This window comes from Amblyraja radiata, chromosome 12 (genome assembly GCF_010909765.2).
Source record: "Amblyraja radiata isolate CabotCenter1 chromosome 12, sAmbRad1.1.pri, whole genome shotgun sequence".
NCBI lineage: Eukaryota > Metazoa > Chordata > Chondrichthyes > Rajiformes > Rajidae > Amblyraja > Amblyraja radiata.
In genome coordinates, this window is record NC_045967.1 from 25031032 (window position 1) to 25056482 (window position 25451).

At 42.5% G+C, this 25451-nt stretch overlaps 1 protein-coding gene and 1 long non-coding RNA gene across 5 annotated transcripts in view; one reads left to right on the plus strand and one right to left on the minus strand.

Moving 5' to 3' along the window:
• The window catches only part of diaph2 (diaphanous related formin 2), a 624067-nt gene that overhangs the window by 259463 nt on the left and 339153 nt on the right, over window positions 1-25451 (minus strand). For all 4 annotated transcript variants that reach the window (XM_033030391.1, XM_033030390.1, XM_033030392.1 and 1 more), the window contains one exon: window positions 18704-18833. In XM_033030391.1, coding sequence (XP_032886282.1) covers window positions 18704-18833 — 130 coding nt within the window. The remainder of the gene's footprint in view (window positions 1-18703; window positions 18834-25451) is intronic.
• On the plus strand, window positions 17573-23370 carry LOC116979011. The gene is made up of 3 exons (XR_004413613.1): window positions 17573-17690; window positions 17894-17901; window positions 23357-23370. It is a non-coding gene; the product is annotated as an uncharacterized LOC116979011 (long non-coding RNA).

The following is a 25451-nucleotide window of genomic DNA, read 5'->3' on the forward strand; positions in this document are numbered from 1 at the left end:
TTTCAGCGGGATGTAGATCATCTACAGAAATGGGTGGAGAAACGGCAGATACAGTTTAATTCCAGCAAGTGTGAAGTGTTGCACTTTGGGAGGTCAAATGTAATGGAAAAATATACAAACAATTGCATGATGTACAGAGGAATCTATAACTCCCTGAAACTGGCAACACAAGTAGATAGAGTGGTGAAGAAGGCATATGGTATGTTTGCTTTCATGGTGTCACTGAGTATAAGAGTCAGGAAGTCATGATGCAGCTTTATAGGACTTTGTTTAGGCCGCATTTGGAGCATTGTATGCAATTCTGGTCACCCCATAACAGGAAGGATGTGGAGGATTTGGAAAGAGTAGTGGTGGCTTACTGCAGGGAGAGGTTCGACATTCTTGGATTGTTTTTTCTGGAAAGCTAGAGGTTGTGGGGAGACTTTGAATACAGAAGTAGTGCAGTTTTGCTCCACCTTTGAAAAACCTTAGTCAGACTTCAGCTGGAGTACTGCAAGCAGTTCTGGTCATCATGCTATAGGGAGCATGTGATATCACTGAAATTCATCAGGATGTTGCCTGGGATAGATCGACTCAGTTATGAGGAGAGATTGGAGAAGCCAAGTCTATTCTCCCTGGAGCGGACGAGGTTGAGGCGACATGATTGAAGTATATAAAATGATGAAGGGTATAGATGGAGCAAACTGCAAGAAGCATTTTCCACATAGAAGTTGATGGAATTGGACAACAAATTTAGAGTAAACCCATAGTGCCGAGTACCTATTATGCATACTCTGAGGGAGTGGTTGAAGATGGTTCACTAACAGCATTTAAGAAGAGCCTAGATGGGCACATGAATTGCCTTGGCACATGAAAGTATGGGTCATGTGCTGGGAGATAGGATTAAAACGGAAGGATGTCCATAGATTAGCATGGACAAATTGGGGCAAATGGCTTGTTTCCTTGATGTGTAATGCAGTGACTATATTCTGCAGAATGAATTGAAATTAAATTCTACTTAAAAGAAACACCAGTTTGATGCTGCAAACAGATATAACAACAGAGAACACCACACAGGCTCAATATCAAAAAGCTCATATTTCAGGTGCAGTAATCTTTTTAAAACTTTGAATAGTATTTTATACACAGCAACTCTAAATTATTTTGTTTTTTCTAATAACAGTGGATATAATGCACATTACGTGCAATAACTGAATTTTCTCCTGTTGTTCTTGAAAACATCTTTGCTTGAATTCAACCCAAAACTGTCACATTTACTGTGGGCTTTCATCACACATAAAAATTTGGAAAACAAGAGCTGAAGTAAACTATACAGACCCTAGAAAGTGTTACATCATTCAATAAGATGAATGAATGAACTAATAAGTTTATTGGCCAAGTATGTACACATACAAGGAATTTGCCTTGGTGCTCCAATCGCAATAATAAAACATCATAGTTTAAACATGTGAATGAAATAAAATACCAGAGCAAAAGGAGGCTACAGACTTGCAGAATAGAGCTATTATCTGTGAAAAAAAGCTGTTTTTATGTCTGGTTGTGGCGGCTTTGACAGTCCGGAGTCGCCTTCCAGAGGGAAGTGCTTCAAAGAGTTTGTGGCCAGGGTGAGAGGGATCAGAGATGATCTTACCCGCTCGCTTCCTGGCCCTTGAAGTGTACAGTTCATCAATGGGGGGGGAGGTTGCAGCCAACAACCTTCTCCGCTGATCGGACGATTCACTGCAGCCTCCGGATGTCGTGCTTGGTGGCTGAGCCAAACCAGACCATGATGGAGAAGGTGAGGACAGACTCTATGATGGCAGTATAGAATTGGACCATCATTGCCTGTGGCAGATTGTGTTTCTTCAGCTGCCGCAGGAAGTACATCTTCTGTTGGGCCTTTTGACACTACATTCGATGGTGGCCCCCCATTTTAGGTCCTTGGAGATGATCGTTCCAAGGAACTTAAAATACTCCACAGATGTGACTGTGGTGTTGTTGATGGTGAGTGGGGGGGAGGGGAGGGGAGGGGAGGCTCTCCTAAAGTCTACTATCAATTCCACTGTCTTAAGAGCATTGAGCTCCAGATTGTTATGAAGGCACCAGGACACCAGCTGTGTCACTTCCTGTCTGTAGGCAGATTCCACCCCATCCTGGATCAGTCCAATCAGCGTTGTGTTGTCCGCAAACTTGGGAAGCTTGACAGAGGTATCTGTGGAGCTGCAGTCGTTGGTGTAGAGAGAGTAAAGGAAAGAGAGTACGCAGCCATGCGGTGCTCCTATGCTGAGGGCCTGCGGGTCCGAGATGTGCTTTCCCAGCCTCACATGCTGCTTCCTGTCTGTCAGGAAGTTGGTGATCCACTGACAGAGGGGTTCAGGCACAGTCAACTTGGAGAGTTTGGAATGTAGTAGCTCTGGCATAATGGTGTTGAAAGCAGAGCTAAAATCGACAAACAAATTTCTTGGTAGGCATAAATGCTGGAGAAACTCAGCGGGTGAGGCAGCATCTATGGAGCGAAGGAAATAGGCAATGTTTCGGATCGAAACCCTTCTTCAGACTGATGTGAGGGTGGGTGGGAGGAGGGGACAGGAAGAAGAAAGGAAGAGGTGGAGCCACTGGGCTGAGGGAGAGCTGAGAAGGGGAGGAGAAAGTAAAGGGCCTGTTCCACCAGCATGCGATTGCATGCGTCTAGCGCGACCAAACGTGGTGGCTTGAGGCGTACGGCCTCGTGAGGCCGGTCCCACTTCCAACCGCAGAGCCGTCTCGAGTTGTGCGGGGCTGGTCCCGACATCATACTCACCAATCAGCTGGGCAGGAGGCGAGCCGACTGAATTTGGACGTCGGGCGGTTACGTCATCACGCAACGGCACGCCAGGCGGTGACGTCATCACGCAACGCCCCGCGCTAGGCGTACGCCATCAAGACGCTGTGTACGGCGTAAAGACGTTGCGTACGACGTCAAGACGCTGCGTACGGCGTCGAGACGCTGCGTACGCCCGTCGAGGCGCTGCATCCGGCCTCAATGCGGCTGCGGGCCAACAGTCCGTTGCCGCGCGGAATTTTGGGACAGTGTCAGTTTTTAGGAGCCCCGCACGATGTCGGGACCAGCCCCGCAAAACTCCATACGGCTCCGGCGATCGACGTGGAACTGGCGCCGCGAGGCCGTACAGCTCAAGCGACCACGTTAGGTCGCGCTCGCAGCATGCAGTCGTATGCTGTTGGGACAGGCCCTTAAGGACTACCTGAAATTGGAGAAGTCCATGTTCATACCGCTGGGGTGCAAACAGCCCAAGCAAAATATGAGGTGCTGCTCCTCCAATTTACGGTGGTCCTCACTCTAGGCATGGAGGAGGCCCAGGACAGAAAGGTCAGATTCGGAATGGGAGGGGGAGTTGAAGTGCTGAGCCACCGGGAGATCAGGTTGGTTATTGCGAACCGAGCGGAGGTGTTCGGCGAAGCGATCGCCAAGCCTACGCTTGGCCTCACCGATGTAGAGCAGCTGACATCTAGAGCAGCGGATGCAATAGATGAGGTTAGAGGAAGTGCAGGTGAACCTCGAAATATGAGGTGCAGGAGCAGCATCTCATATTTCGCTTTGGCAGTTTGCACGCCAGCGGTATGAACATTGACTTCTCTAATTTCAGGTAGTCCTTACTTTCTCCTCCCCTTCTCAGCTCTCCCTCAGCCTACTGGCTCCACCTCTTCCTTTCTTCTTCCCGCCCCCCTCCCCCACCACCCTCACATCAGTCTGAGGAAGGGTTTCGACCCAAAACGTTGCCTATTTCCTTCGCTCCATAGATGCTGCCTCACCCGATGAGTTTCTCCAGCATTTTTGAGTACCTTTGATTTTCCAGCATCTGCAGTTCCTTCTTAAACAAATTCCTTGCAGAGGTGTGGGTGGGGAAGAGTCCAGTCTTTGCAGACTGGAGTCAGGCTGTGAGTAGGCGTGGTATTGATTGGGGGAGGGGGTACCCGGGTTAAGATTCTGTTTATCGAACCTGCAGTAGAACCCGTTCAGGTCTTTAGTCAGCTGACGATTGTCCAAGGAGTGGGGGATTTTCCTCTTGTAGCTGGTGATTTCTTGCAAGCCCTTCCAAACTGAAGAAGAGTCACTAGTTGAGAACTTGCTCCTCAACTTCTCAGAGTACCTTTCCTTGGCAGCTCTCATTCCTCTTCTTAGCTTGTACTTGGCCTGCTGTCGAGGTCTGCATCCTCACTCCTGTAGGCCTCATCTTTAGACTGGCAGAGCGGTCTGAGTTCTGCTGTAAACCAGGGCTTTGATAGAATTTGATAGAATTTATTACCACACAACCAGGATCGGTGGAATTTGGGTTGTCTGCAGCGATACAATAATAAAGAACACACAACCACAATAAAAATGTAACACAAACATCCACCACAGCATTCATCACTGTGGTGGAAGGCACAAAATTTGGCCAGTCCTCCTCCATTTCCCCCCCGTGGACAGGACCAGAGTCCAGTCAGTCCAGGATTGGCTCTTCCTCACCGGAGACCGCGGCTTTAAGTTGTTGTAGGCCGCAGGCCGGCGGTCGAGATTTAAAGTCTCCGCCGCAGCCAGAAGCACCGTAGACTGCAGGGCCGGTGGTCGAAGCTCCCCTCCAGGGGTGATGGTAAGTCCATGCCGGCCCCGCGGTAGAAGTTGGTCGCGGGCCGGCAGTGATGGCTTCTTCTTCCCCCGGGTCCCCCACGAGGGATCCCGGGCTGTAGACGCCGCACCAGCTGGAGCTCTGCAGACCGCGACTTCAGGCTGCCGGCTGCCCCAGGCCAGCGAAACGGAGCGCTCCCCTCCAGCGAGGGCTCACCCGCTCCACGCCGAGAGTCCACGCTGCGCCCGCCGCTGAAGCCCCGGGCGCGTCTCCGGGAAAGGCCGCGCCGATCCTTGATGTTAGGCCACGGGGGAGGCGACCTGGAAAAAGTCGCCCCTCCATGGAGGAGGCGACTGAAGCGGTTTCCCCCTCACCCCCCCACACCACCCCCCACACGAAACACACAAAGGAACATTAAGCACATACTTTAAAACATACTAAAAAATAAAAAAAAGTTGAAAAAACTGACGCGCTGCTGACATGGCTGCTGCCAGAGCAGCGCCCCGTACAGCGCTTGTCGTTGAACCAGATTCCGGTCCAAGTGGGAATTTAACTGTCCTCATAAAAGCTGACATATGATGTCACAGTGTCTGTATACTCATCGAGGCTTGTGGTTGCTTCCCTGAACACATTCCAATCAGTGCAGTCAAAGCAGGACTAATGGTTTTCAATGCCCTCGCTTGTCCACCTTTTCATTGTTCTGCCGCAGGCTTAGCAGATTTTAGTTTCTGCCTGTTGGTCGGACTAAGGTGAATTAAACAATGGTCAGAGAGCCGCCCGGGGAACAGAGCGATATGCGTTCTTGATTGAAGTGTAACAGTGGTCGAGTGTTCTCTGCCCTCTGGTGGGGCAGGTAAAATGAAGTCTGTATTTTGGAATGTCTCGGCTGAGGTCAGTCTTGTTGAAGTCCCACAAAACAATGACCATGGTGTCCGGGAAGTCACTCTCTACCCTCATTACCTCGTCAGCGAGTTGCGTTTGCGCCTCATGTACACGCAGGCTTGGGGGGGGGAGGGGGGTGATGTAAACTCCCTCAGAGAATAAAAGGGTTTGTAATTTTTAAACTCACACAGCCAGGTCTCGGTGAAGCACAGGGCAGCTGTTCGAGAGAAGTCCTTGTTTGTCTGGCGCAGGAGTTGCAGTTCGTCCACTTTGTTGTTGAGAGAACGTAGATTTGCAAGGAATATACTCGGGAGCAGTGTGCGTTATCCTCGTCGCCGGAGTCGGGTAAGTGCTCCAGAGCGCTTCCCATGGGTCTTCCTCCGTCTCAAGACCTTGAACACAGCCACAGCCCCGCCGACGAGTATGTCCAAATAATCCAGCGAGTGAGAGAACTCCGGAACGATGTTTAGAGGTACCGTATGTCTGATGTTAATGAGTACCTGTCTCATGAAAGTAATCTTAGTGGGATTTTCACAGACGACACAAATAAACAAACACATACAAAACAACAAGGAGCAGTGCACCGTGACAGCCATCATCAGCGCCAGCCGAAAGTATTTGATTCCAACTTCAATTTCATCTAATTTCCCAACCTAACTTTCATAACCTTAAATTTCACTATAGTTTAATAATCTATCTAGCTTGTCCTGCAGTATATTGTGACTGGCTGGGACATAAGCACCGACCACTATGGCACCCAACAAGTCACAACCTGCTTTCTGTATCCCATATCCTTCTTTCTGCCTCACAGCTAATTCTCCAGTTGTCTCAGATCTTATACCCCAAAGATAATGACCACAAGTGGGAACATACCGAAAGCCTTTAACAGATATTCAAAGTAATTTGACAATTTGGAATGCCAATAAACCTGGAGAAGTACTCAAGCTTAAATTCTGAAAGCAAGGCTTGCCATTTATATTGTACAAATGTAAGCCAAATTACTTTTTTTAAACACATTTCCGTGCATCTGTGAATAAGTCATTTGAAATGAGGCTTGGGGATAGGGGAACAGATGAAATCAGGTGAAATTTATCCGTCCTCATGGAAAACAGCCATCCAGGATGCAGATTCCTGCTCACTTGCCATTGTAACCCAACTTCACCCAATTTTATAAAGATCCTGCCTGACTCACAGTTGTAGAATCATATAACAATTGTATAGTACATAACGTGAACCTCATATTACATCCAAGTCAGTGCTGCTTGATACACGACCAGTAGAGACCTACTTGTTGCTGCAGCATTATGAGTGTGAGTGGGACAGCAGCAAGTGTAGTCAGCTCACTGCTCAATATGCTGCCAATAGAACCATCCCATGGGCTGAGAATATGTGACACACCATGGCTCAGGCACAGTGAATATCATGCATGCTACCCCATGGGCAGCAGTCTACAACTGCAATACAAAGTATCTGACTCCTGACCTTGGAATAATGACTGCTCAGATTTCCATGACCATCAATCACCTGCTGCTCTGACGTGGGAACAAACATTTGTATGTGACTTCGATTTCCACATGGCTTTAACTTGAATTCACACAGAAAATGTGCCCCTTGATGCACGGTAGATTACAACATGATGATATTCTAGTTTGGATTATTCTATTTGTATTCAGGCGTTTTGATATATTAAGACTGTTCATCAAACAAATATGCCCAGTGAATTATTTGTATTTTTACCACAAAACATCTTGATCAAAACAGGTTTGGTTGCCAAACTCGAGATTCCAGTTATTATCCCTGTAAATGACTGGTGCCTATTTTGGAATCAGTTTCAAAGTAATGATCCTCGCTATGGCATGGAGTCCCCCAGTCTGTTAGTTGTTAAATGTTAGTTTCTGTCTACTGCTGGTTCTAAAGATCTTCCCTTACAGCCAGAAAATGTAATGCCATCAAATTGGTTGACCGGTGAACAAAATTGTTCCCACAGAAAATAAATCAAGTAGTTAACCAATTTTTAATAAACATTTAAAATATTTTTTTTACACAAAATGCTAAATAGCAATCGGACCACACTGTTAAAAATCAAAATAAACACTAATAAATATTTTATTTCAATTTCAGAAGAATATTGGTCTGGAAACTCTTGGATGCTGGAAAAGGAGTATTAGATGTGGCACGGATTAGATGTTTTGTGTGATAACTGCTATTCGGCACAATGTCCAAGGCATGGGAAACAACGATTGTCATACACATGCAATACGCTTTTAGGAATCATTTCCAGTTGCTCAGCAAAAAAAAACAGGTGGATTTCAGGTCCAGTGGGGCCTGAGAGGTGATCAATGAGGAATGATGGAATCCTTGGATATATTTGGTCGGGTGCCTACGTTTATGTTTTATGTTTTAATTAAGAGGTGTCTAGCTACAACATTAGCTAGAAAAAGAGAATAACATTAGCAGTGACAGGTATGTTACTATATTTGAGTGCCGTGATGAACATACTAATTTCAAGTCCTTGCTGTACTGAGGATTATATATCTGAGCCATTGTCACCAGTGGCATGATTAGCAGGGAAGATTGCTGGTTTTATAGATGTTTTAAGCAGCCCAGCTTACTAGCTCTCATCTGATATAGTCAAATATTGTACCAGAACAGAAATGTGAATAACATGGAATTCTTTAAAAAAAATCTTTATTGATATGCCAAAATTGCTTATGTGGGATGTATCTTTTTCCAAATTCAGGTGCCAACAAGGTGATTTGAAAGTTTTCCATTGAATCCATATATTTGTCAAAAAAATATCAAGGAGCATATTAAAGGAGTGCCAGAGACCCGGGTTCGATCCTGACTATGGGTGCTTATCCATATGGAGTTTGTACATTCCACCTGTGGGTTTTCTCCGTGATCTTCGATTTCCTCCCACACTCCAAAGACATCCAGGTTTGTAGGTTAATTGGCTTGGTATAAATGTAAGATTGTACCTCGTGTGTATGATAGTGATAGTGCGCGGGGATCGCTAGTCGGTGCAGACTCGGTGAGCCGAAGGGGCAGTTTCCGCACTGCATCTCTAAACTAAACTAAACTAAATGCCATTTTAATTATGATTTATAATTGTGAACTATTTTGCAGTGCACAGAGATAAAAAAGTTAAAAACAAACTCTTTAACTTGGAAACATAAACATAGGAAAATTATTCTCGTTTTTTGTATTAAGTGCACAATATTGCTCATTGTTTTCCATTTCTGAAATTCTGTACTAATGAAATCAAAGTTCTAGTGAAAAACTGGATTTCTGAACTTTTCCACAGCTTTCACAAATTTCCAAAACACTACACTCAACCTCAAGTGTGGTATCAAACCGAAAGGTAAATTTAAAGTAATGCAGTAATGGAGTTAACATTGTTGGACCCTTCTTACAGTTCACTGTTATTTAGCCAGCATATTGGTTGGGCAAATCAAGAAAGTTGTTGAATTATCTGGAAGTCATATTAATATCGGCAAAACAGGGCAGGGGCACAAAGTCATTGAGATGGCTGAGCACCATGCAGCAATAAAGCACATCAGTGGAGCATCTGTGAGTCAAAAATGTCTCTAATCACAAAAAAAAAAGACGTTATTATTTTCCTTATCATTCTTATAATGATTCAGCCCTTCAAGTCCATGGCTGCTCTCAGGGCAATTTCCATTTCTCAGTAATCTAGTAATGAACTCCATCCTCATCCTTCAACCATCCACCTATACTATGGGTTGTTTAAGTAGTCCTAATTAACCCATCAACTTTGGGATGAAGTAGGGAATAAAGCACCTTGAGGAAATCCATACAGGCAAAAGGAAAAAGTGCAAACTCCACACAGTTAGCAATGGGGACTGAGATTAAACCCGGATCGTTCAAGCTTTAAGGCAGCATCACTGTAGGTTGTGCCACTATGCTATGCTGCTGACTCTGGGTTATTCAATTCTACAGGTTAGAATTATGAAAAACATGGTAGAGGATGCTGGACCAATAACGCTACACTTCACAAGGTAATTCCATATTCATTTTATTATACTACCTTATGCAATGGATGCAGATTCAGATTTTTGTCTTTTAATTGAATTTTTTTCCCACTCTTCTCCAGCAATAATGCATCCCCATGTTCTCTTAGAGCTAGTTGAGAGTGCTACGTCTACAGTTCATTTAACTTACATATCAAATTATATGCAAACAATAGACTGGCTCCTTTGAATTTTCATTAGCACAAAGAATTGCAAATAGATGAAAAAGACATAATTGAATCAGGCAAGCAAGAGGTAAATCGATTTTAATGCAGATAAATGATTCACAACACTACCCACACTTCTAAGGGATGACTGCATATGATACAAATAGAGCTAACTTGTTTGCCAAAGAGCTAATTGCATAAAGCCTGCCTCTAGCATTAAATGCACACTGGTTGTTTTGGCAGTTCTTCACACCTTGTTCTCACTATACTGATAAGCACTTTAGAAGTGTCAGCAATATCATTGCCCACCCCATGAATTTTTTCTTTGTTAGCAGATTAGGAATTTTTTGTCTCGTTTTTCTAGGTCAGTGCTGGAATTAAGGAAAGTTGGATACACCATCAACCAACATGAAATGACCAAGGAGTATGTTTCACTGCACAGTAGATTTGTAGTCCAGCAGTTCAAACAATTATCCTGACTTGTACATTCTGCAATTTTAACCATTTCCTCAGTAAAAAAAGATAATCTCATGTGGCATTAAACCATGTGGATGAAAAATCTCAGACTTAATCCCTGGCCTATATCAAGTTAGCTCATCCTAATCAAAAACTATAACTTTACCAAAGATTATCAACCTGTTACATCATCTTCGTTTTACATTCGAAATACATTCGAAATAAAGAATTAATAATAATAATAATAATCTTGATGTTCCTCGAACCACAGTTGCTGCATGACATACTGGGTACTTTCATCATTCATGCTTATTTCAGATTTCCAACAGGTTTGTACTGCCTTCATTTATCTTCCTCTATTTGTACCTCCTCTCGAAGATAAACTGCAATGAACAAGCCTTCACCACCTTCTCAGCCGGCATCACCAGGATTTGCATCTTTTATCTATTTTGGTCTCCAACTTCACACAAACATTCCATTTGTTTAGTTCACCATTTTCCCTTTTTTGCAACTTTAATCACATTTGGTTACTAATATCCAATTTTAAAGGGAAATTAATTATGTTTCTTTCTCCATAGATGTTGCCTGAACTGTTTAATACAGATCCACCATCCATTTTCCGCACCCTTGGGACAAAGATCCATCTTTTATTTATTTGCCTCTGTACTCCACAATTTGAGATTTGTAATAGAAAAATTCACGTGGTTAAAGTGCACATTGTCAGATTTTAATAAAGGCCATTTTTATACATTTTTGCTTCACCATGTAGAAATTACATAGTCCCCCCCATTTCAGGGCACCATAATGTTTGGGACACAGCAATGTAATGTTAATGAAAGTAGTCATGTTTAGTATTTTGTTGCATATCCTTGCATGCAATGACTGCTTGAAGTCTGCGATTCATGGACATCACCAGTTGCTGGGTGTCTTCTCTGGTGATGCTCTGCCAGGCCTGTATTGCAGCCATCTTTAGCTTATGCTTGTTTTGGGGGCTAGTCCCCTTCAGTTTTCTCTTCAGTATATAAAAGGCATGCTCAATTGGGTTCAGATCGGGTGATTAATTTCAACCACTCAAGAATTTACCATTTTTAGCTTTGAAAAACTCCTTTGTTGCTTTAGCAGTATGTTTAGGATCATTGTCTTGCTGTAAAATGAACAGTTTCTCTTTCTACAAACACTGCCTAATTTGTTGACTATTCCCACGTTTTGTGATTCTATTCAGATTTCCAACTTCTCCAGTGTCTTGCATGGCCAAAATTGTTTGGGGATATAAAAATAAACATTATATCCTCTGATTTATAATAGGTTAACAAGTCTATGCTAAAAAAATAAAATATATTTTAATGTTGATTTATCATTCATACGGTATATTATTAGCAGGGGAGAGGGTCCCCAACAGTTGGGGAAGAACTGAGATTCATCCCAATTTTATCATGGCCATTAGAATCTGTTTTTTCAGAAATGTATAGGAAAACTCCATGACAAAGTGTCTATCTATTCTAAAGTGCTCTGCATTTTCTTCATCCTTGAGGATGAGATGTTCAATGGACTAGATAGATGAATCTATAGCTCACTGAATTTTGATTAGGCTATTTGAGAAAATGAGTATACATTATTATAATTGTTTCCACAAAACACTGAACTGCATTTCAACCATTTAATTAACATTCAGTTATTACTTTCTTAGTAAACAGTTGTGTTCCTCATTTGCTAATTCTCTGAAACACGCTATCAATTTACAAAACCATTTGTAGCATTTCTAACATTTAAAAAGAAATGAGAATTGGTTTAAAATTGATAAATGAAAACAAAGCCAGCTTGTCCACTTTTTCAACCTGAAAATAAGTCCATGTTTAATTAAAAATGCTTTATTCCAAGAAAAAATAATTATGAAATAAGCTAGCTGCTTTGCAATTTAATATCTAATTTATCATAATTTTCATTGAGGTCTCCAGTCCTCCAGACCCCAAAATGATAATAAGCACGGAGCAAATATGAGCTACAACAGATCACAATCTGTGAGCAGTGAACGCATTTGATTGCAGCATATAACATTTTTATGGCATTCTGATGTGAATCAATAATTGGAAGATTTCGGCAAAAAATGCTACATCTTTTAGTAAGTAAGGATGTTAGCAGTTTGAATATTTTGAAAGGATTACATTACTCCATGCTATTTCACTGTTGTTCTTTTTTTGGAATGCTGAATGTCCTAAATTTAGCCAGTGCGCCTCAAGTTTAATTTTCTGGGACTACCACAACTACTAAAGGGTCTGTCCCACTTAGGCGACTTTTTCGGTGACAGCCGGCGACAGTCACTGTCGCGGCGTGACGCCGAGAAACCGGGCCTCTACAACAATGTCTACAACAGGCTGTCACCTAGTCGACGTCAAGCTATGACAAGCTACGTCAACCGGAGTCCCAATTCTTCGTGACATGCGACGTCAACCCACGACAACACCCACGACAACCAAAATCAACCTACGTCAGTCCACGACAAGCTACGACAAGCTACAACCCTGACAGCGTCAAGTGAAGACAGGTGGAGCGGTGCACCTTTTTTCAAATTATGCAACATGACTTCTCGTGACGCCAATACTATCGTCGGTTGACGTAGCATGACGTAGGCTGCCGCCACTTGAATTCACCGAAGTCAGCACCTGGCGACAGCCAACGTCAGATGGCGTCAAACTGGCAACAGCCTATGACAACCTACAACAGCACCTATGCCAGGAGAAGTCACGCAAAGTCAAGCAAACGGTCGCCGAGAGGTTTTGAACATTTCAAAACCAAGCGGCGACAAGAAAAAGGCCACGACACTTGAGGCAACAGCTCACGAGAATACAGGCGTCACGCCGTGTCACCCTGCGACCATGTGGCGACAGCCTATTTTCCGGATGTCGCCGAAAAAGTCGCCTAAGTGGACAGGCCCTTAACTGGATTACCTCAACAATGCAGAACATCATACAGGTGTTGATTACTCTGCAAGATCCAATGTCTTCCTTCTTCCAGAGGCCAAATCCCTCCTCAAGTTAATTTAAGTCCCATCTGATAAACACCTAGGTCGTCAACTCAAACCAGGGTAAATTCATAAAATTACAAATAATTTATCCTCAGTAATATATATTCCAATCTAGCTTCCCACAATTAATAAAAATAACATCTCCTCTCAGTTTTACCTATCTTAAAAGTATCACATATTTTCGTCATCACATACATTTCTCTGTATATTAGAAATTGACCCAGGCACCAAATTGAAGAAATCCAGTTTCCATCCTCTACCAGTTTACTCCAACTCTTTGCTTTCAGTCTTACAACTAGTAACCATGCACCCAGCTACAGTTTTCTTCTCTAAGATATTCACTGTTTATTAAATATTCATTCATATGTTTTGTGCAATATTACTGAAAATCTTTTAGAAATGTGAATAAATAAAATCTACTGCATTGTCATTGCCTACCTACTCAGGAAGGCTTGTCAAATTATTCTTACCAATTCAAAAACTATGTAGTCTTTTTAATTACAGGTGTCTAGTAACTGAATGCCACCTACGTTACACAGTCAGTGTGTACCAAATCTTCTTTGTAGGTTCGTTGCTGGACAATCCAATAGGGCATGAGGACATAAGAGAATGCTGATGTTGGAATCTTGAACTAAAAGCAAATTGCTGGAGGAACTCTGTGTGGCATGCCACATCTGTGGAGGGAAACATTGACTGCCATTTTCTTTAACAGATGCTGTCTGGCTCGCTAAGTTTCTCCAGCAGTTTGCATTTTGCAATAGTAGATGAGGCCCAAACAAAACTGGACAGACCTTATGTGAGAAATCAGCCGTCCAATTCTCAGTTAGCAAGCAAGGCTAATAAGAAACAGAAGTGAAGTGAATGATTGGGATGGAAGATTATTCTTCAGTTCAGGATGAGAAGGGCAAGAGTAAGTCCAAGATTCGAAGAGTTTGGGTCAATCTGCAGTCAAAATGGTAGATTCAGTCCACAAGATTAGTGGAGAATGTTAACCAATGTGGATTATTTTCGCGGAGGGGGTCCAAAGAAATGGGGGAGGGAAAATGTGGAGTTAGGAAGCTGGATAGGAATAGTCAGGCACAGGTTACAAGCTATGGTGAAGGAGAGGAAACGTTGCCTGTTTGGAAGTGCCTGACATTGTTATGAGGGCCCTGAAGAACAAGTAAGCAAGTTTATTACTTAAGAGAGCCAGTTGGGCAACATGGCTGAATTCTACATGACCATGCAAGTATACCCTGATGTAAGCCTGAAACTTTACGAAGGCTGGTGTTGGCATGACTGGCAGTTGTATGGATTGGTAAGATAGATCAGCCACAATTGGATGGGCTGAATGGCCTAATTCTGCTCCTAGAACTTATTAACATCAGTTGATGCCCATGCACAGTGTCTAGACATATGGAGAACAAAAAGAAACAATATGATCTTCATTGAATTCATCATAAGCTCCTGTATTAATTTTTTGAAATTGAATTGTAGAATACACAAAATAAAGATTCCATACAATGTAGTTTATAGACGAACAATTTCTTATTTCTTTCAGCAAAAATGCAATTATCTTTTACTTTATTGACATAAAAGTGACTGCTCTATAGTTTACTGGACATGTTTTGAATCCTTTCTTAAATATAGGTATAATATTAGCTATCTGCACACTCTATGGTGCTATATCTTTTATTAACAACTTATTACATTTATGTAATAATGCCTCTTCTATTTCTTCACTAAATTCTGTTAAAACCTGTTTGGGGACAGTGCTGTTTATAACTCAGCCACACAATTGACTTTATTGGAGTACAAATTGAATGGAGTGTAAACATGCACAACAATATAACTGACTAGATTAAGTTAAAAAGCAGTGTATGCATTCTCAAACTGAAGAAAGAAACGTAATGTTCTGTAAAAAATATCTATGCACATTCAGTGATTTATTCAGTTAGATATTAAGTTTGAAAGCAAATCAGATAAATGTGAGTTCATGTTGTGAACATGTCTAATGGATAGGGAATTGGGGGAAAATGGGAGGGAGAAAATACAGTTTCAAAAGATTATGACTGATTTTACTAAATGACACTGAGACACTTCACCACATACATAAAAAAACTTCAGAGCCACCAGGTAAATTAATGCAATCAGGGTTCGTACACTTGGATTAGCTATAAATTCAAGGATTTTTCAAGGGGACTTTCAAGGTCCAAAAATCCTATTTTCAAGGGCCAAAATCCAGCAAACATTGATGGTTTATCGGAGACTTGTATATAAATTGCTTAGTATTGGATGATTTGATTCTGTACCAAATAAAAGTAAGTGAAAAGGTTGGCTGGTCACCATCTCAGATTTGATTGAAAATCATGTTTTGCACACCTCTGGTACAAAGAACACAGCAGAAAAATCAACTTTCAACTCAAAGTTCCTTTGAAGTTATGAACCATCGATATAGCTCGAATTATTGCCAAATGCCATTGGAATTTGGAGTTAAGACCTTGTTTTCTGTTGTGTTACTTGTATGTTCTGATGTACAGACACTGGTTTTCAGGGAAATCTGAGAAGGTGTTCAGTCAATCCATTAGTCCAGGTTGCACAGAACAACACTAAAATACACAATAATAATAACACACAAGATGGTTAACTATCTATATTCGTACATCAATAGAGCACTGATGGTCCATTTTCTCATCTCTTAGTTGTTCAATCTGAAACCATGATAATGTAAAACTTTGCTTTTCAACCAGTCTCTGCAAACCTGTACTGTCCCTGCCTGCTTCAAAGTCTCCACCATTGTCCCTGTACCCAAAAAGACAAGGGTTACTGGTCTTAATGGCTACAGGCCTGTCGCACTGACCTCTGAAGTCATCAGGCATGAGACAGGAAAAGATGGAAAAAAGAGGAAGAGAGATGGCGGCCCAGGGAGCTCCTTCCAAGGGGCAAAACCCCTGGTGGGGATAAAAGGTGGCCGCGCCCCTTTTATGCAGAACATTTTTGATAATTGTACCTTGAAATGACACAGTTTTCTTGCCTGTTTACCCTTAATTTATACTGTAATTTATTTAATTGTACCTTAAAATAACACATTTTACTTACTTGTCACTTCTTAATTTACACAGAAAATTTGTGATAAACATACCTTAAAATGACACCAACTCCTTGCTTGTTTACACTTAAGTCATATTGAAAATATTTTATATTACACCTACACCTGTAACATGATACCTGTTCCTTGCTTGTTTACTCTAATTAGAGAGAAGTATCCTTTACACAGGAAATCTTTGATAATTTTTTGATAATTATACCTTGAAATGACATCTCCTTGCTTGTTTACCCTTAATTTATACTGTAATTCTTTTTAAATTATACCTCACAACAGGGGCCTCCAAATCTTTCAGCATGAGGGCCCCATTATATATTTGGCACATTCTTGCGGTCCGTGGGAAAAAATAAAGAAATGCCAGTTTTATAAATTTAATGAACTCACAAAACAAATGGAAGAAATTAAAACCAAAACATGTTGCCATCAATCAAGGTTAACCAACAAAATCATAAAGTTTTATGCAACCACATTAATGGGAAGGATGGAACTGCTTTTTTTATTTCAAAATGTAATTGAAACCCTCAACTTGATAGCCTACGGCAAACCGATGTGTAACTTCCCACGCTATCCAGTGTTGCAGCGCTAATTTTTTAAACCCGGAGCTGTCAAACAGGGGAGTTATTTCAGGTTTTGCTGGTCTCCCAAGAGGGTCAAACAAGATTCTAGCCTATCACTACATCTCAATGAATAACTAGTACAATAAAACATATAATGGGCCTGTGATTTTTTTAGGCGACTACATGCGACTTGGCTGTCGCCTGTATGGTCATAAGTAGTCTCCTCAGTCGGCCAAAGAATCGTAGCGTTTTTCTGGTCGCCGCTAGATTTTGAAATGTTCAAAACTTTTCGGCGACTGTCGGCGACAGTTGGCTTGACGCCAATGAGCGTAGCTTGACTTCTCCTGACGTAGGCGCTGTTGTACATTTTCACCAGGATGATGTAGGTTGTCGCCGGTGCTGACTTTGGTGAATTCCATAGGCGACTACCTACGTCAACCTACGACAGGTACCGGCGACTGAATTGTCTTAAGTTGTCTTCAGTTGGCGCCGACCGGGTCGAACCATGTCATAGCTTGTTGCGGGTGGACGTAGGTTGTCGTAGGTGCGGTCGTAGGTGGACGTCCTAATAGGTCGCCAGTTGTCCGTAGCTTGCCGTAGCTTGACGTCGACTAGGTGGTAGGTTGTTGTACACATTGTCGTAAACATTGTCGTAGGGGGGATCCAGATCGGTTTTTCGGCGATCTGCTATGACTATGACAGTCGCCGGCATTCGCCGAAAAAATCGCCTAAGTAGGACAGGCCCATAATACTTAATTTAATGAAATGACAAAATATTGCACGATTGCACTCACTAATTATCATGAAATATAATTATCAAGCAAGTAAAGAAAAAGACGGTGATCATGTATTTTTGCAGAGGTGCCGGCCCGGCACCAACTCGCCATGACTCTCCAGCAGCTCTGTGCCCATACACACACACGCTCCCCACACACACACACTCCCACACATACCCACTCCGTCGACACTCGCCTCTCCACCGGCCACCAGCGGGCCAGCGCCGTCACATCACCAGAGTTCCAGGCACCAGGCCCCCAACCTCCACGATGCAGACAGCACGTAGTCTGACTCTGCTGGGTCCTAGTGCTCCTACCCTCCCTTCAACAGGGGACATCGTTAGCAAATATATCTAACAATGTTTCCCGACTTTTAATAAAAATACGCATTATAAACGATGAAAAAAAGCCACAGTACTCAGCATGAATCAATACTTTTATTATAAGAAGTGAATTTTTAAGGCCTTTCAAGGACCTATGATAAATCCAAGGACTTAAGGCCTTGAAAAATAGTTTCAAATTCCAGGACTTTCAGGAACCGTACGAGCCTTGTGCAACATCATAAAATGAGTAAACTGCGATTCAATTGAGGCTACTGAATGCATGAGTAATGTTTCAATAGTTATGTATACTGAATAACCAATCAAATTAAAAATAATAATAACGTACATTAATGCATAGAACAATACTTCTATAAAATGGTAAATGTCAGCAATACAAGTAAAGAATCTTAAATGTATGCATCACTGGGGATATTTATCATTGTATGTGTCTGATTAGTTTACAGACTACAGATGATAATTCAATACGGCTATATGAAAGTTTAAAACATTGTTTTTGTTTAATTGCTCCCAGATATAATATTTGTGGCCTAAATAGGTCCACAATTACGTGCTCTGGTGAAATGCCGAAAAAAGGTAAGTTAACTAAACACTTGAGTAACTAATTCACTGTAATAGAAACAATGGAGACTGAGTGCTCAGAAAGCTAGTCTGCATATGTCAACATTAAGGAGAATATGCTTGAGCAAAGTTCAGGTTGAGTTTCAATTTAACATTCATTCACATTTAAAATGAGATCAACAATTCTTCTCCCAACTATGATTATATCATAATAAGCATCACTCAGTTCATAGACATACCTTTACTTGCACTTTCTATGTGGCTTATTTCATCTGTGAATTTCAAGATGTCTGGATATTTCTCTTCAGAAATCTCTGCTAAAAAGTGCATCAGTGTTACCTTCTGGTCGACTGACTTGGTGTCTTTAAGCTGCACAGGAAAATGTTAAAATGTTTAGATAGCAATGTAGTTTTTATTGACAATAATTATTTTAACTGCAATATTTCTTATTTTCAGATAAATTTAATTTCTCTATTACATCTTTTCCCAATATCTATAAATGACTTAGCGAAACATAATCTACAGCAGACAATCTATTCCATATCATTCCCAATGCAACCCTTCAACCTGCGTGTCAAGCAATCTGAGGTGACACACTCAAGATTCCTTCTGTAGAGAAGTAAGTAAGCAATTTTTATTTATATAGCACATTTAAATCAACTCGCATTGAAACCAAAGTGCTGTACATAGAAGAAATTGGGTTTCCATACATCCATACAAAATTAAAAAAAAGAAAAGACACAACACACTATAGAATTTAACATGAACGTCCCCCCACAACAGAATCAACATTTTCCACTGTGAGGGAAGGCAGTAAAAAGTTCAGTCCCCTTCATCTGTCACCCATGGTCGAGGCCTATTTGAGGCCTCCGCAGTCGCCGCAGTGGAGGCCCGATGTTTCAGGCCCTCTCGCCGGGATGATGGAGCTCCAGCTTCGGAGAGGCATTGGAGTTCTGAATCGGCCATTTCCTACCGGAGACCGCGGCTCCCGAAGACCACAGGCCGCGCTGGGCGGAGATTCACATTGGCGACCTCGGCGAAAGATACCAGACCTTCGCGATGTTGAAGTCAGGGCCGCATGCAGCTGGACGCTCCGCAAACACAGCTCCGCGATGTTGGAGTCGGTGGTCTCACCACTCCGGAGCTTACCACACGGCGTTCCTCGGTAAGGCATCACCCGCGCCGCGATGGTGCTACAGCGCTGCGCCGCCGCCGAAGCTGAAGTTCTGGCCGGTCCCGACAGAAAACGCCGCTCCAGTCCAGGTGGTAGGCCGCGAGGAGGGGGCGAAGATGCGGCTCGAAGGAAAGACGCATCTCCAACCAGGTAGGGACTGAGAAAAACAGTTTCCCCCTCCACATAAAAGAACTAGAAGACCTCCAACAAAACTTTTTAACACACTAAAAATTAAAAAGTGCAGCCCCCTCCTGCAGTCCGCCATCTTTTTTTCAGCATCAAACACACCTCCAGTATACCTGTACCTTCAAAAGGCATAGCTGAGTTTGGATGCTGTCCACAAACTGAATCCAGAAAATATTGTGGCAGCTTAGAATTCCATAACTTCATGCATTGGAGCAACAAAGAGTTGTTCCACTCCACATCAAATCAATTATATTTATTCCACAGAAATCACAAATATTCATTTCATTTTAAAGGCTTCTCCCCAATTGGAAATTTTTGCTCGGATGTCACAATTAATGAGGCAAAATTATTCACTGTACTTGCATCAAATTTTATCTCTTTTCCACAAAACTAAAAATATAAACACAAGCACCAATATATTATTCAAGAAGGCATATTATATGTATGATGCTGTCCATAAACAATTGAACAACTATATCAGGTCTAATCCTTGCCAATATTAGTTAACTTAGGGCTACTAAATATGGCAATTTTTTGGAGTCATGGAAAATTTACGACAATGAGTAACTCAACAGAGTATTTTTATAAAGAAAAGTAAATCATATAAATATATATATAGTATGAATAAACTTTCTTTAAGGTAGCTTTGTCAGCAATTTTCAGTTTAGAAATGTACAGGTTCAGATTTTGCAGTGGTATTGTTGGCAAAACTTTTGTGTTTCATGCAACTGACAGCAACTTCAGGATCCTCATACCTACAATTAATGTGAATTTGGCAGTCAACTGGCATGCATTCAAAAGCAGCATTGTTTACGTTGAACTCTACTGGACTGAGGCCAGGCGACAACTCCCAGACACCTCCCCCTATTTATCCTTGGATCATGACCCCACAGAAGAGCACCAGGCCTTAATCTCAAGCACCATTACTGATTTCATCACTTCTGGCTCTCTGCCCTCTAAAGCCTCCAACCTTATCGTTCCCCAGCCCCACACAACACGATTTTATCTTCTCCCCAAAATCCAAAAACAGAACTGTCCTGGCAGACCCATTGTTTCTGCTTGTTCATGTCCCACCAAATTAATTTCCACATATCTCGACTCCATCCTACCCCCTTGGTCCAATTCCTTCCTACCTATGTCCAAGACACCACACAAGCTCTTCATCTCCTCAATGACCCGTTTTCCAGGCCCCCACTCCCTCTTCTTTACTATGGATGTCCAGACGTTCTACACCTTCATCCCCCACCAGGAGGGTCTTAAAGTCCTCCATTTCTTCCTCGACCGCAGAACCAGCCAATTTCCGTCTATTAATACTTTCCTCCGCCTAGCAGAGCTGGTCCTTACCCTCAACAACTTCTCCTTCGACTCCTCCCACTTCCTCCAAATCCAAGGTGTATGGGCACTCGCATGGGCCCTAGCTATTCCTACCTCTTTGTAGGGTACGTCAAACAATCCCTGTTCCAGGCGTACACTGAACCTTACCCCGAACTCTACCTCCGCTATACTGTCGACTGCATTAGTGCTACCTCCTGCACCCATGCAGAACTCACTGACTTCATCAACTTCACCACTAATTTCCATCCACTCAAATTCACTTGGACCATCTCCGACATCTCCCTTCCGTTTCTGAATCTCACCATCTTCATCACAGGAAACAGACTATTGACCAACATCTATGACATACCTATTGACTCCCATAGCTATCTTGGATACACTGCTTCCTACCCTGCTTCCTGTAAAGACTCTATCCTCTACTCCCAATTCCGTCTACGCCGCATCTGCGCCGAGGATGAGGTGTTCCATACCAGGGCATCGGAGATGTCCTCATTCTTTAGGAAACGGGGGTTCCCCACTTCCATTATAGATAAGGCTCTCACTAGGGTCTCCTCAATATCCCGCAGCTCAGCTCTTACTCCCCCTTCCCCCATTCGTAACAAGGATAACAAGTCCCCCTTGTCCTCACCTTCCACCCCATCAGCCGTCGCATACAGCATATAATCCTCCAACATTTTTGCCACCTCCAACGGGATCCCACTAATCGCCACATCTTCCCATCTCCACCCCTTTCTGCTTTCCATAGACAGTTCCCTCTGAAACTCCCTGGTCAACTGGTCCCTTCTGACCCAAACCACCCTCTCCCCAGGTACTTTCCCCTGCAACTGCAGGAGATGCAACACCTGTCCCTTTACCTCCCCCCTTGACTCCATCCAAGGACCCAAACAGTCTTTCCAGGTGAGGCAGAGGTTCACCTGCACCTCCTCCAACCTCATCGACTGTATCCGCTGATCCAGGTGTCAACTTCTCTACATCGGCGAGACCATGCACAGGCTTGGCGATTGTTCAACTGAACACCTCCGCTCAGTCCGTGTTAACCTACCTGATCTCCCGGTGGCTCAGCACTTCAACTCCCCATCCCATTCCCAATCTGACCTTTCTGTCCTGGGCCTCCTCCATTGTCAGAGTGAGGCCCAGCGCAAATTGGAGGAACAGCACCTCATATTTTGCTTGGGTAGTTTACACAACAGCGATATGAACATTGACCGCTCTAACTTCAGATAGCCCTTGCTTTCTTTCTCCATCCCCTTCCCAGTTCTCCCACTAGTCTTACTGTCTCCGCCTATATTCTATCTTTGTCCCACCCCCTCCCCTGACATCAGTCTGAAGAAGGGTCTCAACCCGAAACGTCACCCATTCCTTCTCTCCAGAGATGCTGCCTCACCCGCTGAGTTACTCCAGCATTGTGTCTACCTTCGATTTAAACCAGTTTCTGCAGTTCTTTCTTACACACTGTTTGCACCTATCTCTAATGCAATCAAGCTGAAATCACTTGAACTGATGCATATTTAAGTTTTCTTGTATTCATCCAAATTGAAAACTGATCAGATTATAATAGAATCCAACATGATCCTTACATTTTGAGCTTGAAAGCATTCTAAATGTAGGGTGGGGGGAATTTCTTATGAAGTGGATTTCTTGATTTTCAAATCCTTGATTAAAACGGGTGTCGAGGGAGAAGACAGGAAAATGGGGTTAGGAGGCAGAGATCAGCCATGCTTAAATGGCGGAGGAGATGGTCCGAATGGCCTAATTCTACTCCTATAACGTGAACATGGTTTACAGAAATCAGTATGGACCACAGGATGTGTCATCCATTAAAATGTAAGATGGGGGAGAAAAAACAGCTGACTGAAGATCATTGTTAGGAGTTGTAAATTTGTTCTTTGTAAATTTTGTAACTGCTCAAGAAATATATATTCTTTCGCCACCATTCTATAACTATCATTGCTTTCTCATGAGACACGAACTCTGCTCCTGTAGCATAATTATCCCTTAAGATTTCTGTAGTCTCTATGAATGAACATTCAAAACATCACTTCTGAATTTGTGTACCTTATTAAGCTCCATTTATTTTCTCACTGTGATAAATTTCCCCAATACAGGCATAATTTGATTCCACCCTCTCCCTTGAGCCTCACATCCGCCATGTCATTAAAACCTCCTTCTTTCATCTCCGCAACATCGCCAAACTCAGACCCTCTCTCACACCGCCTGCTGCTGAAAGACTCATCCATGCCTTCATCTCCTCCCGACTGGACTATTGCAACTCACTTCTCCTTGGCATCAGCTCCACCTACATCAACCGACTCCAACTGGTCCAGAACGCAGCCGCCCGACTCATCACCCACACCAAATCCTGGCATCACATCACTCCAGTCCTCAAAAAACTTCACTGGCTTCCCGTCTCCCACCGGATCACCTACAAAATCCTGGTCCTCACCTACAAAGCCCTCCACCATCTGGCCCCCACATATCTCATTGACCTCCTCTCCCCCTACCAACCCTCACGGTCCCTCAGATCCACATCAGCCGGTCTCCTCTCCATCCACAAGTCCAACCTCCGCAGTTTTGGGGACAGAGCCTTCTCCAGGGCAGCTCCCAGGCTCTGGAACTCCCTCCCCCAACTGATCCGCAATTCCGTGTCCCTCCCCATCTTCCAGTCCCGCCTCAAGACCCATCTCTTCACCTCTGCCTATCCTTAGCCCCACGTCCCCGTCCCTTTTCATCTGTGCATTAATTGCCTCATGCTGTGTTTTGTATTGAATTCTGTCTTTACTTTGTGTACTAGTCATGTCTCTACTATTTATTTCATTCCCCTTACATGTTTTTCCTATACATGCTCAATTTTTGTAAGGTGTCCTTGAGACTCTTGAAAGGCGCCCATAAATAAAATGTATTATTATTATTATTATAATTGCCTGGCTGCCATTCCAAATCTGGGAACTCTTTGTTTTGATTCCCTCATCTTTGGGTCTCAGAAATTGTCTCCTTAACGAGACATTTAATTGACCTTCAGGAAGTGTCTTTGCACACAATAATGCTTTCTATTTCCATGCATCTCTGCCATGCATGGCAGCAAAAATGATAATATTCTTATGTACACTGATGATATAAAATTCTTCTTATTGATATGAGATTTGACATGGTGTTTTATATTTTGTTGTCATCAATATATCTTAGAAACTATGTTAAATCATTCAGATCTTATTCCCATGATTACCATATAAGTTTAATCCACATACATATACTGTTTCCATTACAAATTCATAATAGATTGTTATTCATTTGTTATATCATATTTTTGTAAATCAGCTCTTAAAATCCTGATCACTCAAAAATGTAGATAATCAAGTTGCATATAACATTAATTTAACTGTCATTTTAAAGGTGGTGTTATAACAGTTTGGTGCTTGTAGTAAACTATCTAGTTTATCAACTAACTTATAAATGTATTACTCAATTATTTGTTCATATCAAACTGGGGTCCAAAATGTTTATTGATATGGAAGCAGTGAAACAAGTCAGGAAACAAGTGGTTATTGCATTAAATGTTATCGCAATGTTCAGCATATTACGATGGCATTTTCTCCTCCTAGAAGTGGAGAATGGTGCTAGTCCTACACAGATGGCCATAACACACAAATGGCCATAACACACGTGTTATGGCCATTTGGATTATGGAAGTACAACCTTGGAGGATTCACAATATTACGACCAAAAATTTGAGATGCAAAATAAAAATTCAGCTCGCAGAATTTGTGTGGAGAAAAAGTAAATGAGTCAACACAAAATCCATTTTTCCTTGATGCATGCACAGATGACAAGGTTTTGAAGTATGCTTTCCCACTATAACACGGGGGGCACCTGAAGTGTACTCCACTTCTGACTATTGAAGCAGGATGACTATATTTTCCTGCCTGACATTAGTTAGTTTAGATTAGTTTATTGTCATGTGTACCGAGGTACAGTGAAAAGTTTTTGTTGCGTGCTATCCAGTCAGCAGAAAGACAATAAATGATTACAATTGAGTCATTTATATTGTATAGATACATGATAAGGGGATAATGTTTAGTGCAAGGTAAAGCCAGCAGGGTCTGATCAAGGAAAGTCTGAAGATCACTAAAAAGGTAGATAGTAGTTCAGCATTGTTCTTTGGTTATGGTAGGATGATTCAGTTGCCCGATAACAGCTGGGAAGAAACTGTGCCTGAATCTGGAGGTGTGCATTTTCACCCTTCTATACCTTTTGCCTGATGGAAGAGGAGAGAAGAGGGAGTAGCTCTTGTGTGA